Genomic DNA, 17,861 nt, shown 5'->3' on the forward strand with positions numbered 1-17,861 from the left:
GAGCGGGCACCGCCGCCTCGGGGAAACTGCGAGCGGGCACCGCCGCCTCGGGGAATCTGAGAGCGGGCACCGCCGCTTCTGGGGCCTTGTGAGCGGGCACAACCGCTTCGAGCACCTCATGAGCGGGCACCGCCGCTTCGGGGGAACTACGAGCAGACACCACTGCCTCGGGAACTCTGCGAGCAGACCACGCCGCTCGCACCGACATCAGCAGAGGTTCCTCCACGCTGCATACCAGCCCGCGATGCTCCAGGAACGGGTGGGAGGTACTGGGTGCAGCAGACGAGGTCTCTGACAACCCTGGGATGGCCGCCACGGGAGAACTGTGAGCAGGCTCTGCAGCCAGCTCCATCCTGATGGCTGAGCCGCTCAACTGCAGAGCCAGGTTGACGTAGTCCTCCAGTGCCTCCTCGGGGTGCCAGAATGGCATAAGGGCTCTGAACGGCTCGGCTAGGCCACCCCAGAAACAGACCAGTGCGCAGATCCTCTCCGTAGCCGAATGGCGAGCCGCTCCCAAAGCGGGCACCGCCGCTTCGGGGGAACTACGAGCAGACACCACTGCCTCGGGAACTCTGCGAGCAGACCACGCCGCTCGCACCGACATCAGCAGAGGTTCCTGCACGCTGCGTACCAGCCCGCGATGCTCCAGGAACGGGCGGGAGGTACTGGGTGCAGCAGACGAGGTCTCTGACGACCCTGGGATGGCCGCCACGGGAGAACTGTGAGCAGGCTCTGCAGCCAGCTCCATCCTGATGGCTGAGCCGCTCAACTGCAGAGCCAGGTTGACGTAGTCCTCCAGTGCCTCCTCGGGGTGCCAGAATGGCATAAGGGCTCTGAACGGCTCGGCTAGGCCACCCCAGAAACAGACCAGTGCGCAGATCCTCTCCGTCGCCGACTGGCGAGCCACTCCCAAGAAGTCCCTGGCGTACTCCTCAATGTCCCGGTCTCCCTGGTGGACATTGAGGAACCTTCCTGCTGGACCCATGTTTGGCGGATTATTCTGTCACGGCGCGGTTAGGAAAACACACCGTGTAGGCAAGGGTCTGGGTCCAAATGCAGGCTTTTATTGACTGCCAGGGAAAACAAAGGTAAAAAACAGAAAACAAACAGAACTAAGACTCTGAGACACAGGCTTGAGACAAGGAAGGGAATCTGATGCAATACGGCCACGTAGAGCTTGCATCAGTCCACACATCACAGCTCGTACAACAACTAGTGACACTTACTACAACTATCATTAATAATCCGCCCAGAGTGGCGTGGGGAAGGCGCATAAATAGCCCTCAGGATGGGCCACAGCTGTGTGTGAGTGAGTGTGTGCACAGGTGTGTGGACTCAAGGAGACGGAGTTCAGGATGGGCAACAGCTGTGTGTGTGTGTGAGTGTGTGCACAGGTGTGTGGAGTCAAGGTGACGGAAAAGGAGTCTGGGAGGATGGGAGATGGCGACCTCTGGTGGTGAGAGGGAGAACACCAGACGCCAGACCCTGACAGAAGAGACACTTGAAGAGAAAATACAATTTACAATATCGAGTCACCTTTATTTTATAGCACTTTATACAACAGAGATGGTTTCAAAGCAGCTTTACAGTATTAAACAGGAAAGGAACAGAATCGGTGATGCAAACTTCAGAAAAGAGGCAAATACAAAATTAAAGCAGCTGTAGCAAGACACTAGTGTCATTATTCAGCTCTAGGCAGCTCATTGTTGATTCTGTTCAGTTCACTAACTGTGTAAAGTTAATTCATTAGGAAACAAGTTCAATTCAGACCTTATTTGGAAAGGCATGGATAATGGCTTATAAACGAACAAAGAATTCTACCGAATAATAGGTCAAATAATATTATGAGGACAGCATAATATTATGTAATCCTCTAAAACTACTATGCAATAATGAGTGTGTAAAGTGAATGTGTGTAAACTCTACGAATGAAATGAGCAGAGCATGAATGCAAATAAAATAGTCGTGTTTCCTTTTCTGTGTGTCCCTCAGAAATTAGAGCTTACCAAACAAAGATACTGAATCATACGCATTTTCTGCTATTTGATATGTCTATTTAAATGTTTTAAACCAGTACGATATGATACACAATATGTTTCTCTGTCTTATTCTCTCCCAGGACTGGTCTGTAATTTATGCATTATTTATAATTTGTTCAGATTTGCATTTATATTATGCATAGTAAAAGTTGTTTCAGTCATTTTCAATCACTGAATATTTTCTTTCAATTTCCATGTGCTCATATTAGCTATTTTGAATGGAGTCCTCTTATTTTTGGTTGTGGATGATTGTATTTACATAACTCTGAATGAACTGGCATAGCTTCCAGTTCCACTGGGAATGAATGAATGAATGAATACATTCATTTTTTTTTTTTACGTAGTTAGTTATTGTTTTAATTAGAAGATATTTAAATAATGTTTTACAGCTATTACAAAAAATAATAATTTTAGAAGTTATACAAACCATACTTCTCAAAAACTGCAAAAGGCACATATTTAAAACTAATTTCTCATTTAATTAGACAAACTTCTGGTTTAAGCCCCACCCACTCCCGGTCTTTTTCTGAATTCAAATAAAAATCATTTTGAGATTGCTACAGATACAGCTTCTGGCTCTGCTCCACACCCCTGCATTGCATTCAAGGTACACATTTACACTTTACAACATTGCTATTTACATTTTACACATTGTAATCTTAATGTTTCAAAGGGCACTACAACTATCTAACTAATAAAACATCTGGTTTCATAGCACAGGCATTTGAAGGCAACTCTGTTGCCCCCTGTGTGCTGAATTTTTTAGTGCCACAGTAATGCAAGGGTCATAAAATAAGTATGTGACTTGCATTGAGCTGGTAAAACATTTACATCTGCCTTGTGTACTTGCAGTCATAGAGTTTTAGTTTTAAGTCACAGCTATTTAAAAAAAAAAAAAAAAAAATTACGACAAAGCATCTAAAATCCAGTGCCAAAACGCTCAAATACAAAACAAATGGCATGCATTTGGATCTAGTGATGAAGAAACATGAACCAGAAGGTTACAATGTCTTACCACATTACCTCACAATCACACTCAGGCCTCCAGGGAAGACAACAAAAGCTACTGAAACACCTTCCCAACCCCCTGGAGTACCAGCAATACACATATTTCATTTATTTCTTTTTTTTTACTTTCACCTAAAAAGCACAGAACAACAACAACAACAACAGATACCACCCAAAATATGCTTACACAAAACCGCCAGGCGTATATGAATGTAACGACTAAGCGCTTTTATGAAACAATGCCTGCCTGTGGTTTAATATTCGCGAACCTTAAACCACAGAGAGCGGCTGCAATACAGAAATAACACTGGCATGGCTTTATCAGCTCTCCAGGGCTCTTTGTGAGCTCTTTCTCAGTTTGTCTTCCCTCGCAGAATGCCGCTGCTCTTTGGGGGCTAGGCGGGTCAGCAGATGTGAAGGGCTGGACACAAAGGCTTACCTATTAGATGTCTGTTTCATATGACAGTGGCTTGGCCCTTGACAAAGCTCACGAGATGAAGGCTAGAGCGGGGCCCTCAGGGGCTCCAACTCATCTGTCGCTAGGGCCGTTGAACTCTGTGACAACGCTGCGCTTAAAGGGCAAGGGGAAAATTATCCTTTCATCACTCGCTACTAAACAGAGGGAGACCAGGGAAAGGAAAACTCTGCGCTCTAGTATATTCCATTCTCGGCTCCCACCCCTTTTTATTCTGTCTGTTTATCCGTCTCTTTCCAGCTGTAACAGTGTAACCCGGTCGGTGCACCACAGAAATGGCCGTGAGTTTCTCTCTCTCTTTTTTTTCTGTGAATTGTGTGACATGACAGGGGGTTCGTTTTCAAAAGACGGAACATGAGCAGAGATACTTCACCAACTGAAAACAGTGAGCAAAGTTCACATAGCTGAAGTACTCCGAAACCAACACTTTATTAACTCTGTCTGTTTTTAGCTTTTCTGTAGTAAAATAAATTGGAGTTGGTAATAGGATTCATAGTTATTCTCTTTTTTGTTTTTATGTCAAATTTACTGTCTTTTTTGTTTTTGATGTGATAACAAATTTGAACTTTTCTAGTTTGTCATCTATTAAAAATTGACAGTATTTAACAACAAATTTTTTGAAGACGTAATTGGCTAAATTGTAGGCCCAAACAAATAAATGTATTTAAGTAATAAAGGGGCAATATCTTTTTGAATATATTACTATCTAATGATATAATATAAAGAACAAAGACAGCATTGGACTAGAATAGATAAATATACACTAAATGCAATTAAACTGAGAGCAAAATGTAATTTCTGCACCACTAGTAGAAATGCTAAATATTTATACTTATTTTTTTTATTTTATTTTTTTTTATCATTGCCATATTTATTTATTATTGCCATTGGTCAGATAGACTGATATTTCTGATATCTCTGCCTTTAACTCATTCCATTTGTTGAGCAATTGCTGCTGCATTAGGGTCTCTGCATAATAAGCTAGAAGTATTTTAACATTATTATTAATAATAATAATAATAACATCCTAAAAGTTTCATTATAAAATATTAAAGTATATATTTAGTTTATATTTAAGTAAAATATTAAAATGCTATATTGCTGTTTTTAATGTCACATTAATCAGCACACAGATTTATAGCCAAGTGAGCTAAAAAAAAAAAAAAAAAAGTAGTTTGTCAAAATGATATAATATTTTGAAAACATACATGATTATACAGATTATGGGTAGTCAAGGAGTAGAAAGAATTCCCAAGAACCGCCATTAACAAGATCATTTTGTCTATGACTAGGGTAATATTTGTCCAGGAATATGCAACCTTCTCTTGTCTTTAGGGCCTTATTTGCCAAACCTTTGTGGGTTTTTTTTTTTTTTTAATTATAGTAATTTTTTTAAAGAAATAATTACTTGTAGTTGCTAATGGAAATTTGGACTTCCGTTCAATGTACCAGCTAGGGTATAATTGTGTAGGCCACAGCAACTGTCGTAACCTCAATTTAAGTATCTTTGACAACAATGAGAGGATACAGAAACTGCTACAAATTCCTGAAGGTGAATCAGCATTGAACCGATATATCACAGACACCCCAAGAGCTCTGAAAATAATAACTGCCATCATTTGTCATCCTGCACTGACCCTAGCAAAACCTGGTGGAAATGAAACATTCTATCATAGTTTTTCATTAGGGTTCGCCAGTCGTCTCCGCCACCAGCTGAGCCAGAAATGAATTCCGCTCACCCTGTCAGCTCAGAGTCACCCCGGCTTTTGTTCAGGATAAAGACATTATAGGCTCTTTGTATGGCTTTTCTCAGGGAATTATTGAGGGTGAAAAATGAACTCCCTCAGATAGTAGCTCAAATACGTTTGGTCTGGATATGTATTGGCTTTCAAGAAAAATGGTGATACGAACTGTGGTGAAGTTCTCGTGTTGTGAGCCCAGACTGCTCCGGATAGGCAGATTTGTGCCGTTCTCTCTCCAGTCTGACAGTTTCACTGATGGTCAAAGCCAGAACTTGTGTTCCTTCCCGACACAGCATGCCATGATATATCTATTCCTATCGTAAATCAAGTCCAAACCTTGGGAAATCTGTAATTTATGAGGAAAGAGGTGATCCTAAATCTAAATAAATCATTAGGCGCTGGAACATAACATCCGAGAAAATTATTAGGGTTCAGTCATTATTGTATTTTCTAACATTTGATGTTAATGGTGCACTCAGTCGTTGCGCTGGTTGATATGCCAGTCGTCTTGGACTTGTTTCAAGCATCTTGGAAATGTTGCCACAGTTCTTCTATTGCTTCTGTCTCTGAATTGATGATGGTGAGATCAGATCTCTGTGTGGGCTGTACCTGCTGTTCCAGGACTCCAATATTTACAAAAGAAATGTTTGTAAATCCCAAACTGATGTATCCTTCTCACACACTAAAGCAAAATATGTAGATAATCGTCTTGCATGTGTGTGTTTTTGTAAAGCATCTATTAATATAGGTATGTGCTTAATACTTCTGCTTCTCAGATTTTACCTGAGAAAAAGACCCCCGTGTTTCCCCTTCTTCATTTTGGACTCAAATATTTCACATCAAATTCTTCTTTGATGTCTACAAATTGTCTCAGTTGTCTATTTCATGAAAAACATCAGAGACACAGTTGATATTACGCTGACAATTAACAGGGAACTCAATACCATTTCCGTCTAGATCATCCCGTTATATGATGTAATTCATTGCTGTTCACTGTTTGCATGAGGCTCAATGTCACTAGGATCTTTGTAATAGACTTTGATGAGTGATTAGCACGGCTGCCACTGCTGCGAAAACATGCAAGAAAACACGGGAAGGTTTGACAATCTCATCACAGCTTTGACTCCTGAGGAGACAAACATATATCTGAACTGGTAGGGTGCCTGTTCTCTCAGGAAGTGGCTGACCTGAGCATGAAGCAATGACCTGTGTTTATGCCGTGTGGAAGGTCAGCAGACAGACTTCAAGCCATCCCAGAGGTCCTGTGGTTGTGGCTGGGAAACAAACGTATTGCAAACATACTTTCCCTCTACTTTGAACGTAATATGAAAGAGATCGTGACATTTAATCACAGATGGATGCTTCAGCCCTCTTCCATGTTAAAATGATTTATTTGATGTCCTCCAAAAATATCTCAACAAGGGAACTGTAGACACACATCAAGAGTGAAAGCCAGTCCGTTGTCATCTAGACTGGAGTAAATGAAGCATAATACCACAGATTGGAATATGCACCAGTTATATGCACCCAGTCATACCGGGAACAACATCTAGTAGTAGGGTCCAAAATTAACACTCGCCAAGTGCTTGAAGTGCTTCAATGATTGAAGTAGAAACATACTTGAAACATACAACACATGCAACATCTAGTCCAGCTCCTTAAAAAAAAACAAAAAAAACATCTGTTGCAACTTGTGTGTCCTCTTACTTTATTCTCATTGAAAAATTTTCCATCAGAAAATTCCATTAGTACCATGATGCCTAAAGGGATTTTTCCCACATAAGTAGACTATACCTGACATTAATACAACAAAACAAAAGATATGAGGAATAACGTGATATGTCTTTTGTGACACAGTGTTTTTGTGACAGGTGCAGTTTCATGTAGTATATTTGTCCAATTATGGATAAAAATATAATAATTTAAAATAATAATAATAATAAAATTATTATTACAAAACTTTAGTACGTATTAGCTGCAATTGTATCTGCTCTCTACATTGAAGACCCAGGTTGTCCTATGATGTCGGATCTCTGGACAGCACAAGTAACAATTAAAAGAAAGAATTTATGAAATGATACTGTAATGCAAAAATGTAATAATGTATTATTTATATTGTAAGTAAAATGGTTGTATTTGTTGAACTAAAATTACTTTATGCTAAATAAAATACCCACATAATTAAAAAAAAAAAATTTATAGAAAAATAAATGTAATAATAATATATATATATATATATATATATATTATTAGAATTTGAAGTGTTGATTCTTTAGCCAGAGGCCTGAGGGCAGTTCAGCTCTCCCTAGTGTAAGGTCAAGTCAGGGCAATGATGTACTGCTCAGTTAGAGACCACATTTCTATGAACGATTCAAAACAAAATGAACAAATATGAAAGGTATTTAGGAAAACTTTACATTATTACAGCAATATTTTTCTGTAAAGCTGCTTTGAAGCAATGTGCATTTTGGAAAGACCTACAGTATACAAAAAAAACAAAAAACAAACTTGACTATACTCTGAATACAGAAAGCTTCATAGTATTGGATTTTAGACTTAATGTTATTTGAATTTGTCTTCCAAATGTATATGCATTTTGTTCAATCCCAGTGGACTGAATGGGGCTCACCTACAGTATGCATATATGCAAGTTTACCCTCATGCACTAGCATGTCATACAAAGGAAATATTGTCATCCACTCCCATGCCAGCATATGCACTCCATAGAGGTGTTTACATGAGTCACATATATTCAGGTGGTACGTTCTTTACCTTGGCGTTGAAACCGTGATCCCAAACCATAGAGGCCATTCATGCTGTAGGGCCCTATGAAATATAATTTCCATTTTTACTTTAAAATAAGTCATTTATTTTCTATTTTTTCTTTCTACAGATCACTCAGAAATCTGTTACCAAGGAAAAGCTGTGTCTTGCTTTTGTAGAGACAGCTTTATTTATTTATTGCGTGGAAGCTCTGTCCCAAATCGGAAAGCTGTCAGCACGCTGGGTTTCCCACAAACGTAATCTCTTGTGGAAATGTCAAAGTTAACTCCGTTTCACAGAAAACAGACCATTCTGCATTGTGCCTTTCAGACTTCCCATTCATGCGCGCAAGAACTGAGTCGTCAGCTGAGGTGGTCATTGTTTATGTCAAATTCTAGCGTCCTCCAAAATTCCTTGTCTTCTTTAGCGCATGAGCTTTCCGCCCACGCCTGCAACTACACCACAACCTTAGGCAGGTCTTTGCAGGGCTCCAACACGAAGGCTCTTGGGCAGACAGCGCGATCTGTGATTTTAACACCACATCTGGTTTTCAAGCCAAGCTAAACTAATTGAATGGCTTCAATTTGGAGTTCCTGACCACTGTTTGCTGAACATCATGTCCTTGCACAGTGTTCAGAGTCAGCAAATCTGGAGCGAGTCCCTGTACACTTTGGTCGGCTTCAGGCCCTCTGCCTTCTCACAGCGGGTGGATGCAGAAAGAGCTGGCGACGTAACAAATTACCACTTCATGTTTACGCAACAAAGCATCTGCCCTGCAGAATATCTTGCCCTGACGCAAAAAGTCAAAAGCCCATGTCTGGAAATCTGCAGTACAGTGCAAATCGGCATGGGTCCCTTTTCTCTCGCCAACAAAAACAACAATTACAAGCAACTCAGACGGCCCAGCTATGAAATAGGGCCTTGTTGCTGAGAAAAGCTAGCAATTAGGGGGCATTGTTCAGCAAAGGAAAGCAGCTTTTATTATTTTTTTGGTTAGTTTGTCATGCCCCAAAGGTCTGCATGGTTCAGAATGCAACTTCTTATTGATTTTCACTGCCGATATATCGAGGTCAAAAGCAGGATAGGAGCGTTAATTTCACCGCTCTGTTGGATTCCATCCCCATTTCCCCCCTCCTGACATCTGGCTTTGCCTGGGAAGCTGGAAAACATCTTTAATATTCTCATGACAGTCAAGACGACATATGGAAAACATTGTAATACCTTAATCTGCAATGAGAGAGCGAGAGAGAGAGAGGCCGGCAGATAGATGCTTGGCTTTCTAATTTGTAGGTTTCAGAAGTTCTTCTGGGTAGCCAGATGGCATACAAGACCAGAGACACTTCGATATACTGTACATCACTCGCTTATTTTTCCACACCTGCCAATAGCTAGTAAGTCAGAACTCCTGCAGGGAATATGCTGCCTAAAGATTTAAATTGGTAATTCAACCCAAAATGTCAATTCTGTCATTTACGCACCCTCATGTTGTTTCAAACCCATTTTTTTCAAATTTGGATTACAAAGGGTGAATATTTGAAGAATGTCCTAGCCATGTCCTAGAATATCCATATGATTGTGGGCTATATTCCAAATCCCCTGAAGCCATACGATAGCTTTTATTTGGGGGATGGTTATAAACTTTTATTGTATTTTTGTAAATTACTGCTTGACAGCACTGTTATTTAGCATCAAACTCATTCTGCTAAATGATATTACGCTGCTTTTTGCACATTTCGAGACATTTTTAAAGGGATATTTAAAGGTCCAGTGAGTGGCACTAACAGCACATTTAGTTTTCTCCAAAACAGATGAATGTGCCAATGTTTTTAATACGTTGGTTGTTGTAACCGTTTGCAAATTAAATAATATAATTAATATTAATTTAATTAATATGGTGAGTGGCACTAAACTTGTAATGCTCTACTGAGCTTGAAAATAACCACCTACCACGTTCACTAAATGCTACCTTAAACCTAACCGACAATGTTAACGAAATAAAACTTGAGATAAAACCACATATGCTGAAGAAACCATGCCATTTTAGCTTGCTTATACAAGTTATCATAATTTAGTTTCACAGTACTTATCTTATGATTTTTTTTGACATGATTAACATGCTTAAATTTGCCTCTAAATAAATGTTCAGATCAAAATGTAGTGTGTTTAGTTATGCACGTTTTCTCTTTTAATCTATACAGAAAACACAGCAATATGTAGGCCTAAATATGTTTTATTCAATTTATGCTGAATATTAATTGTTTTACTGAAAAAAAAAGACTTGTGCGGATGCTTATTGTTCTTATTATAATGCATAGTATAGCACCCAACAATATGCCTATTATCTAGCAAATATCACTGAATTCAGTGTGTTAGAAATATCACAACTGTTATTTCTTGGCTATAAAAAAGTAACTTAAGGCTTCTGTCATGATTTTTGTTTTGCCAGTCTGAAAGTGTGCTAGTAGATCATTTAAGCAACATATTCAAAGTTGTTAGTTTGCAATTACCTTAGTCATATAATGTAACAACACTAATTGTGCTCAAATAAGAATAAGAACACTGAAACAGTAAATAGACAATGGAGTCCCCGCCACAGTAAACCCCAATGCGATCTGAGGCCACTTTTGGGTCCTGAGTTTGGTTCTTTCAAGGAGGGCTCCTGTATGTAACTCATGTTTCATAAACTCAGGGAATCATATCAGCAGCTTGACAGGGTTCGTTGACGTCCATTCGAGTTCGGTAACAGGCCCACGTCTAATTCTTTGCTAAGCAAAAACTTCTGGGTGTTTGGTTTAGCGCTCCAACAAAAGCACAGACATGCAAGACTGGCCCAGAACGCATCATTAATTCTCATATGGAGGCCAGACACTTGTGGTCCACTTTTTTCCACAGTCTGTTAAAAACCTACAATTACTCTGATTATGAACATTGTGCAATCCAAACTGCCGCTGTGCAAGTTCATAGAGACAGTAGATGCATTTACAGGTGATTGTTTTTTCATATGTGTGAGCTGTATTTATTCAGGACCACTGAAGACTGAGGCATTGTACTCAAGGCTAAACCATAGTGCCTCTACGTGATTAACACTGAATTATTATGTCGCCTTGGTTTCAAACGGTTCTACTGTTTGCCAAAACCAAGTATTTTTCACATTAGGTCATTTACGATTGTTATTTCCCATTTAGTGTTATCCCTTGCTCACATTCAACCTTGAAAGAACACATTTATTACATTAAAATAAATCTCCTGATTTACCCTCATGTTTTCCTTAATATGTGATTAACATCCAGACTAGAATTACTGTAGCATCATATTCGGCTTCAAATAATGCCTGGTTAAATGGGACTAAATATGCAGTCCAACAGAAGGTGCAGGTGCTCCATAATGTACCAGATGTTCCGTATATTTCCCGGAAAAAGAGTAACATGTAAATACCTTGAGATACTGGACACCATTGTTCTCAGGTTTAACACCCCCTAGGTCTCATAGGTTGGTTCTCACCAGCCTTGTTCATTTGTGTTTGGCAGATGGGGGTTTCTGTGGTCGACTCCTCGGTTGCAGGCCTCGGAGGATGCCCGTATGCCAAGGGAGCATCTGGCAATGTTTCTATTGAGGATGTTTTATATACGTTACATGGTCTTGGAATTGAAACCGTAAGTCTCGGTTTTCAATATAAATCACTAAGAATTTATGAGAATAAACAATGACACTTTTGGGCACTTAAGTTACACAAAAACTGTCTGAATGTTATTCGATGCAGAAAATCAAAGCAAATGGCATCTGCGGTTAAATGCTGCACAAACTTTTCTCAGAACTGTTTCTGCCAGGACGTTAGACATTAATTTTACAGACATTTCTGTTAACTCTAAAACACAATGCAGTGCAAAATAAAAAATACAGATAAAACACCTGTAAAAAATAAATGCGGAAAAAAATCCCTTTCATATTAATACAGTATATTGTGCCCTATTTTCACAGATCTTTTTTTAGAGTGCAGTTCCCCTCACATGGGAATGCAGCATGTTAATTACTTTTCTACTATCAGAAAACATCTTAATGTCTATTGTGTGATTTTAATCCCAACCATCTCTTTATGAAATATTTTGCACAAAATCAGTTTAAAATAAATGCCACTCACTCAGATATTTTGTTACATAATGCAAAGACATGAACACATTTTTATGTTTGACTTTTGCATCCAAATACTTTCTGAGGCCACTGTATATGTTTATACACACACTTTGACTACACTCCCAGTTTTTCCATTACTCAGTTTTTCCCGTTGTCTCAAGTTGTCTCTTTTTGTTTTAGTATATACACAACATTTACAATGGTGTGTGAAAGGGTGTCTGGAGGGTATTATTTGGGTAAAAATGTGGATACCAGTCCTGATATACCTGATATTCTGGTGGCAGCACATTTGCAGTAATTATGGTCTACAGTTTCTCACACATTTTTATTTATAATTTTTTTTATCCACACCCTTTAACTGCCTCCTCTTCTTAATCCTCACACAGATAACATCTCAGAAACACTAACCTCAGGCTTGCAGTTTCTTTTGCTATTGTGCCCCCTGGTGTCTGTTGTGACTGGTAACTCTTGGTGGCTGTTTGTGTTTGTGATGCAGGGGGTGGACATGTTGAAAGTGATGGAAGCAGGAGAATTCATCTGCCGAGCCTTAAATCATAAGACTAACTCCAAGGTCAGCCAAGCTACTAAAACCATCCGGCCTTTTCATTCTAAGTGATAATACATACAATGTGTTCCAAAAGTCTAACCACATTCAACCAATGTACTGTAAACATCACAAAAATGCTTTCAGACTTTTGGCCTCTGCTAAATGCTTTTACTTTGTTTGCCATTTTAAAAACTGCTGATGCAGTTTTCAAATGAATAATAGCTACAATATACTGTGCCTATAACAGGAAACATGGGCATTTTATGCCAAGAAATGAACCAATGTCTTTTGTAGTTTATGTCAAACAGAAAACACTAAAAATAGATAGCCAAGAAAAAGTAATTACCCCCCCACTGATTCATATCCTATTTTGTCCTATCATAAACTGACATTTCAACAGTAATAACAAGAAATCTACAATAATATGGAGAAAAACAAAAGTATTCAGTACAAGCATTTGTTAATAGGAGTAACTGAAATAAAGAATCCTTCCACCAAGCAATGTAGCCTGATTACATTCATGCTGTTTTAAGTCACATTAATATAGCCTGTGCATATCTGTGTATATCAGAAATAAAAGTTATTTTAGACACTTTATTTTAAGGTCAAATTCTCACTATTAACAATAACTACGAATTTTGCCTCAATATACACCTAAATTGCTGCTTATTAATAGTAAGGGGTAGGATTATGGGATCTAAAATATGGTCATGCAGAATAAGGCATTAATATGTGCTTTATAAGTACTATTAAACAGCCAATATGCTAGTAATATCAAAGTCCCTTTCAAGGAAAGTCTGTTCATTCGGCGGCCATATTTGCAACGCCTTCGCGCAGCTCATCCAAGACATTGTGCCCGGTTGCATAAAGCACCTTAAGTGTAATTTTCCCTTAAGATCGCCCTTAAGTTTCCCTCACACTTAAGGGCAGGGGTGTGGACTCGAGTCACATGACTCGAGACTTGACTCGGACTCGAGTCACAAATTTGATGACAAATTTGCACCATGAGTGACGGATCCGCATCCCGCCACGACCCTCGCACTCTGCCAACTCGATGTGCTTTAATTTTCATTTTTATTTGTAATAAACACCTCTCCGAGACCTGTTTTTGTCAGATCTCCAGTTTTTGTTCGATCAGTTACATATTTTAATTGAATGTGCATTTTATTTTATTTAAACCTCCATTAAGTTTAAAGTTAATCCATAATCGAGATGTCTGAAGTGGGCAAGCGGCAATAGGCCTAATGATCATTTAAAATATAATTTGAAGAAGTGTTTCTTTCACAAAATGAGTATTGTATATATAACTATAAAGGCTACTCATTTTTCTCCCTCTTCACCAGGCACTCATGTCACTTCCATTTCTTTCAGGATAAATAAATGAATTTTTTTTCACTGCTTGTCCTATTTTGGCACAATCCCTAAATTACTATGATTTTGATATGGTAATATCAATAGCAAAGAGCACTAATGACTTGTTTAAGACTTTAATCTTAAAGTTGAGGACTTGCAACTCGACTTGGACTTGCCTGTCTTGACTTGGGACTTGTCTGTCTTGACTCGGGACTTGACTCAAGACTTGAATGCTAAGACTCGAGACTTACTTGTGACTTGCAAAACAATGACTCGGTCCCACATCTGGAACAAACTGACAGAAGAGTTGCTGACTATTGTCTTTATCACAGTAATTTTCCCCTTTCAAAGCACTCTATAAATGTCAGAATTTGCAAAGTATGCTTGCAGTTATTTCTTCTAGTTCTTTCAAAGCAGTTCTTTCTGCGTTTCCGCTCACATATTTTTAAATCTGTTTCATTGAGGTTCCAAATAATGGCTCATTGGCTTCGATATAACACCTAGAAGCATATATTCTTATGCACACATGCAAAGTATGTTGCAGTTGTTTTTTCTCTAAAATGAAGTTGTCTTTGCTATTCTGTTACTAATAAAATAGTTTTTTTTCACTGCTTGTCCTATTTTGGCACAATCCCTAAATTACTATGATTTTGATATGGTAATATCAATAGCAAAGAGCACTAATGACTTGTTTAAGACTTTAATCTTAAAGTTGAGGACTTGCAACTCGACTTGGACTTGCCTGTCTTGACTTGGGACTTGTCTGTCTTGACTCGGGACTTGACTCGAGACTTGAATGCAAAGACTCGAGACTTACTTGTGACTTGCAAAACAATGACTTGGTCCCACCTCTGCTTAAGGGCGTTGCATAAAATGTTACTTAAGGGTTTCTTTAGGTGAAACGTCATAAACCCTTATAATTTCTCTTAAGTATCCCTTAAAACCCATTAAGTGTTGCATAAAGCCCCTTAACTGTCATTTTCCTAAGTATAACATAAGGGTTGGAAAATGTCACCTTAAGTGTTACACAAAAGTCTTCTACAAGACATGACCGGCCACTTTATTTGTTAAACAGATTTTAATTTACGCATTTATTCACATATAAACATTGATCACATTACATACAGCACATAATTAGCTCAAACGTGAGTGCGTCACACTCCAGAGCAAATTTATATTCCATAATATTTTATTCTGTATTTTCCTACATATTACCTGGAGATGATTTGAAAAACATACATAAAGCATATATTGTTGCAATTGTGTGTTTATTAAGTTTCTGCTTTTTATTAAGCTTATAAGATAGGCTACTTCTATGAATCCGGTTTGGACTTTCAGCGCGAGAGCACCCTCCGGCTTCGAGTATGACTGAAACACACACTGCACTAGAGTTTAATAGAGAATAAAATGTCATGCATAGACTATCTTGTCTCTTTGCATATAAATATATATTTATTGACACTAGTACTTGAAAACCTCGACATGGACAGAAATGATGAGAGATCTTTATTTGTTGTCCAAAGATGAATAAAAGTCTTATGGGTTTGAACTGACACGAGGGTGAGTAAATGATTTTTCAGAATTTTCAGTTTTGAGTGAATTATCAATTTGAGTTTCTGTCTCTTCTGGTCCTTCTCTTTCATATTTGGTTTTCTTTTTTGTTTTCCTTATCCATGTTATATTGTTTTCTGTGAAAACGTACACCGCTATCTCAGGCCCGGATTAACAGAGTGTAGTGCCCTAGGGTGACCACATTTAAAGTGCCCCCCCCCATTTTGAATGTTTTTCTACAAAATGTACATTTACTTACGTTTTTACAGGCACTAAAACCGTACAATACTGACGTATTTTCAGCATCTAAATGTACAAATTCTTACGTATTTTCAGCATTTAAACGTACAAAACTGACGTTTTGACGACACCTAAAAATGAATCTTTATGAATATTGAAATCGCGTCCTTAATTTTATTATTGTTGTTGTTTTTAGTTGTCATATCAATGACCTTATGTTTTCAATTGCATTATTAAATTGTTTACTCATTTACTTAATATGAAATGATAACATTTAATTCTGTTCTGTGATTTCTGCTGCCAGCTCGTTTCCAAGAATAGGCCTACATACAGTTAAACAAGACCTTTTCTTGTCATGTAATGTTTACTTATCTTCATCTCCATCCCAAGCAGTGAGTCCAGTGACCGTAAGCAGCAAAGCCCGCGCTGACTGACACGCTCTTTACAAATGCAAATGTTGCCGCTTCAAACAACAGGTTTTACAGCAGGAAAATTGAACGCTCATTGCCTCTTGCATTCACGGAGTGGATCGGGAAAATAATTGGGATATTTTCAGTGATTAACAACATAAATTCTGCTCTGCACCTCACAAACCTTCTGTATTCCGCCAGAGAGGACTGCGACTGCAACGCATCGTCATTTGAATTACTTTTGGTACTGATTTTGACATTTTTGCAATAAATAAATTATTGTAATTGCATTTATCTGTCTGTCATGTTTTTCTTATACTGTACAGAAATAGTTATGTTTAGGTTTAGTGGTAGGAGTGGGATTAGCGACTATAATATAACAATATACTATTGTTACTAAAATGGTTATTTTCCTGTATATTTCGGTCAATTGCGTTTTATATCCGTTTATATTCGCTATAAAATTTAGGTTTGGAGGTAGGTTAAGGGGTCCAAAAAGCTAAATTGCTTAATACAATTATAAAAATGCATAAATACGAATATCTTAATTATATAAAAGATACTTAAATATTTTAATTTTTTTTTAGCTAAAAATACGTAGCGATTTGTACATTTTAAACGTTGAAATATGTCTAAATTGTACGTTTTAGCATCAATAAAAACGTACAAAAATGTGCATTTTGGGCTTGTAAATGTTACGTATTAATACCTACGTATAAACATGAGACCAGGCTGGACCTGACCCAATCGCAATTCGTTATATATGCATATATTTTATATTCTCTCTGTATATATTGTAGTGTTAACTGTTCATTTTGTATCTGCATCTCTTCCAGCAAAATAATATATATATACAAAACCTGAAAAATATTTTATAGGTCTAGCCATTATCTTAATCACTTGGTGCCCCCTTATTGGCTGGTGCCCCAGGGCACTTGCCCAATCCCGTCTATGGATAATCCAGCCCTGCGCTATCTGCATTAACAAATAACGTGACCATGGCAACAGTCGATTTTTTAACAGCAAAACCTGGGTCTCTGTCGTGAACCACTTAATGGTTTTCCTTTGCTAAGGGAAGTGTTTAAGGGATTATATGCAACACCCTTAAATCAATCCTTTAGGTAAGGGGAAATCATGCCTTAAGTCTCATACTTAAGGGAAAAACGTAAGGTGCTTTATGCAAAAACTGCCTATGAACTCACAAATAAATTACATATTTCAAATCAGCAACAAAATCTGAAATGGACTGCCCCATGAATGTTGTTTCTTATGCTCAAATAACATTTAAAAAGCTTAATTAACAATTTTTTCAGGCTAGACTAGCCAATGCTGATGCGCAGTCAAAACGCGCTTATGACTGTGCGTGTATTGGCTGGTCTAGCCAAAGCCACTAGAAGGCAAGCCTGTAACCATTAGCCGAAAAAGCATAACGGCTAAAGCTAACGCTTCCGGTCTGGCAGTACGTGGGAAAGGAAACCAGAGGCTGTTTTGTTTGAATGGATGTCAATGGAGGAGAGGCTTCACAATGCTGAATAAACAGCTTTTTAGAGGAAACAGCTTATCATTTAATGAATCGACAGCCTATCTGCTAATCTTCAACAT

The 17,861-nt window shown here is 38.4% G+C and overlaps 1 protein-coding gene across 1 annotated transcript in view; it reads left to right on the forward strand.

Moving 5' to 3' along the window:
• LOC107699171 (3-hydroxymethyl-3-methylglutaryl-CoA lyase, cytoplasmic-like) overlaps positions 1-12,990 on the forward strand; it is a 25,540-nt gene extending 12,550 nt beyond the window's left edge. The window contains exons 8-9 of the mRNA XM_016500364.1: positions 11,555-11,680; positions 12,655-12,990. Coding sequence (XP_016355850.1) covers positions 11,555-11,680; positions 12,655-12,774 — 246 coding nt within the window. The 3' untranslated portion in view covers positions 12,775-12,990. The remainder of the gene's footprint in view (positions 1-11,554; positions 11,681-12,654) is intronic.
• Positions 12,991-17,861: the final 4,871 nt, after the last annotated feature.

The sequence above is a fragment of the Sinocyclocheilus anshuiensis genome, unplaced genomic scaffold, assembly GCF_001515605.1.
Source record: "Sinocyclocheilus anshuiensis isolate Anshui unplaced genomic scaffold, SAMN03320099.WGS_v1.1 scaffold166, whole genome shotgun sequence".
NCBI lineage: Eukaryota > Metazoa > Chordata > Actinopteri > Cypriniformes > Cyprinidae > Sinocyclocheilus > Sinocyclocheilus anshuiensis.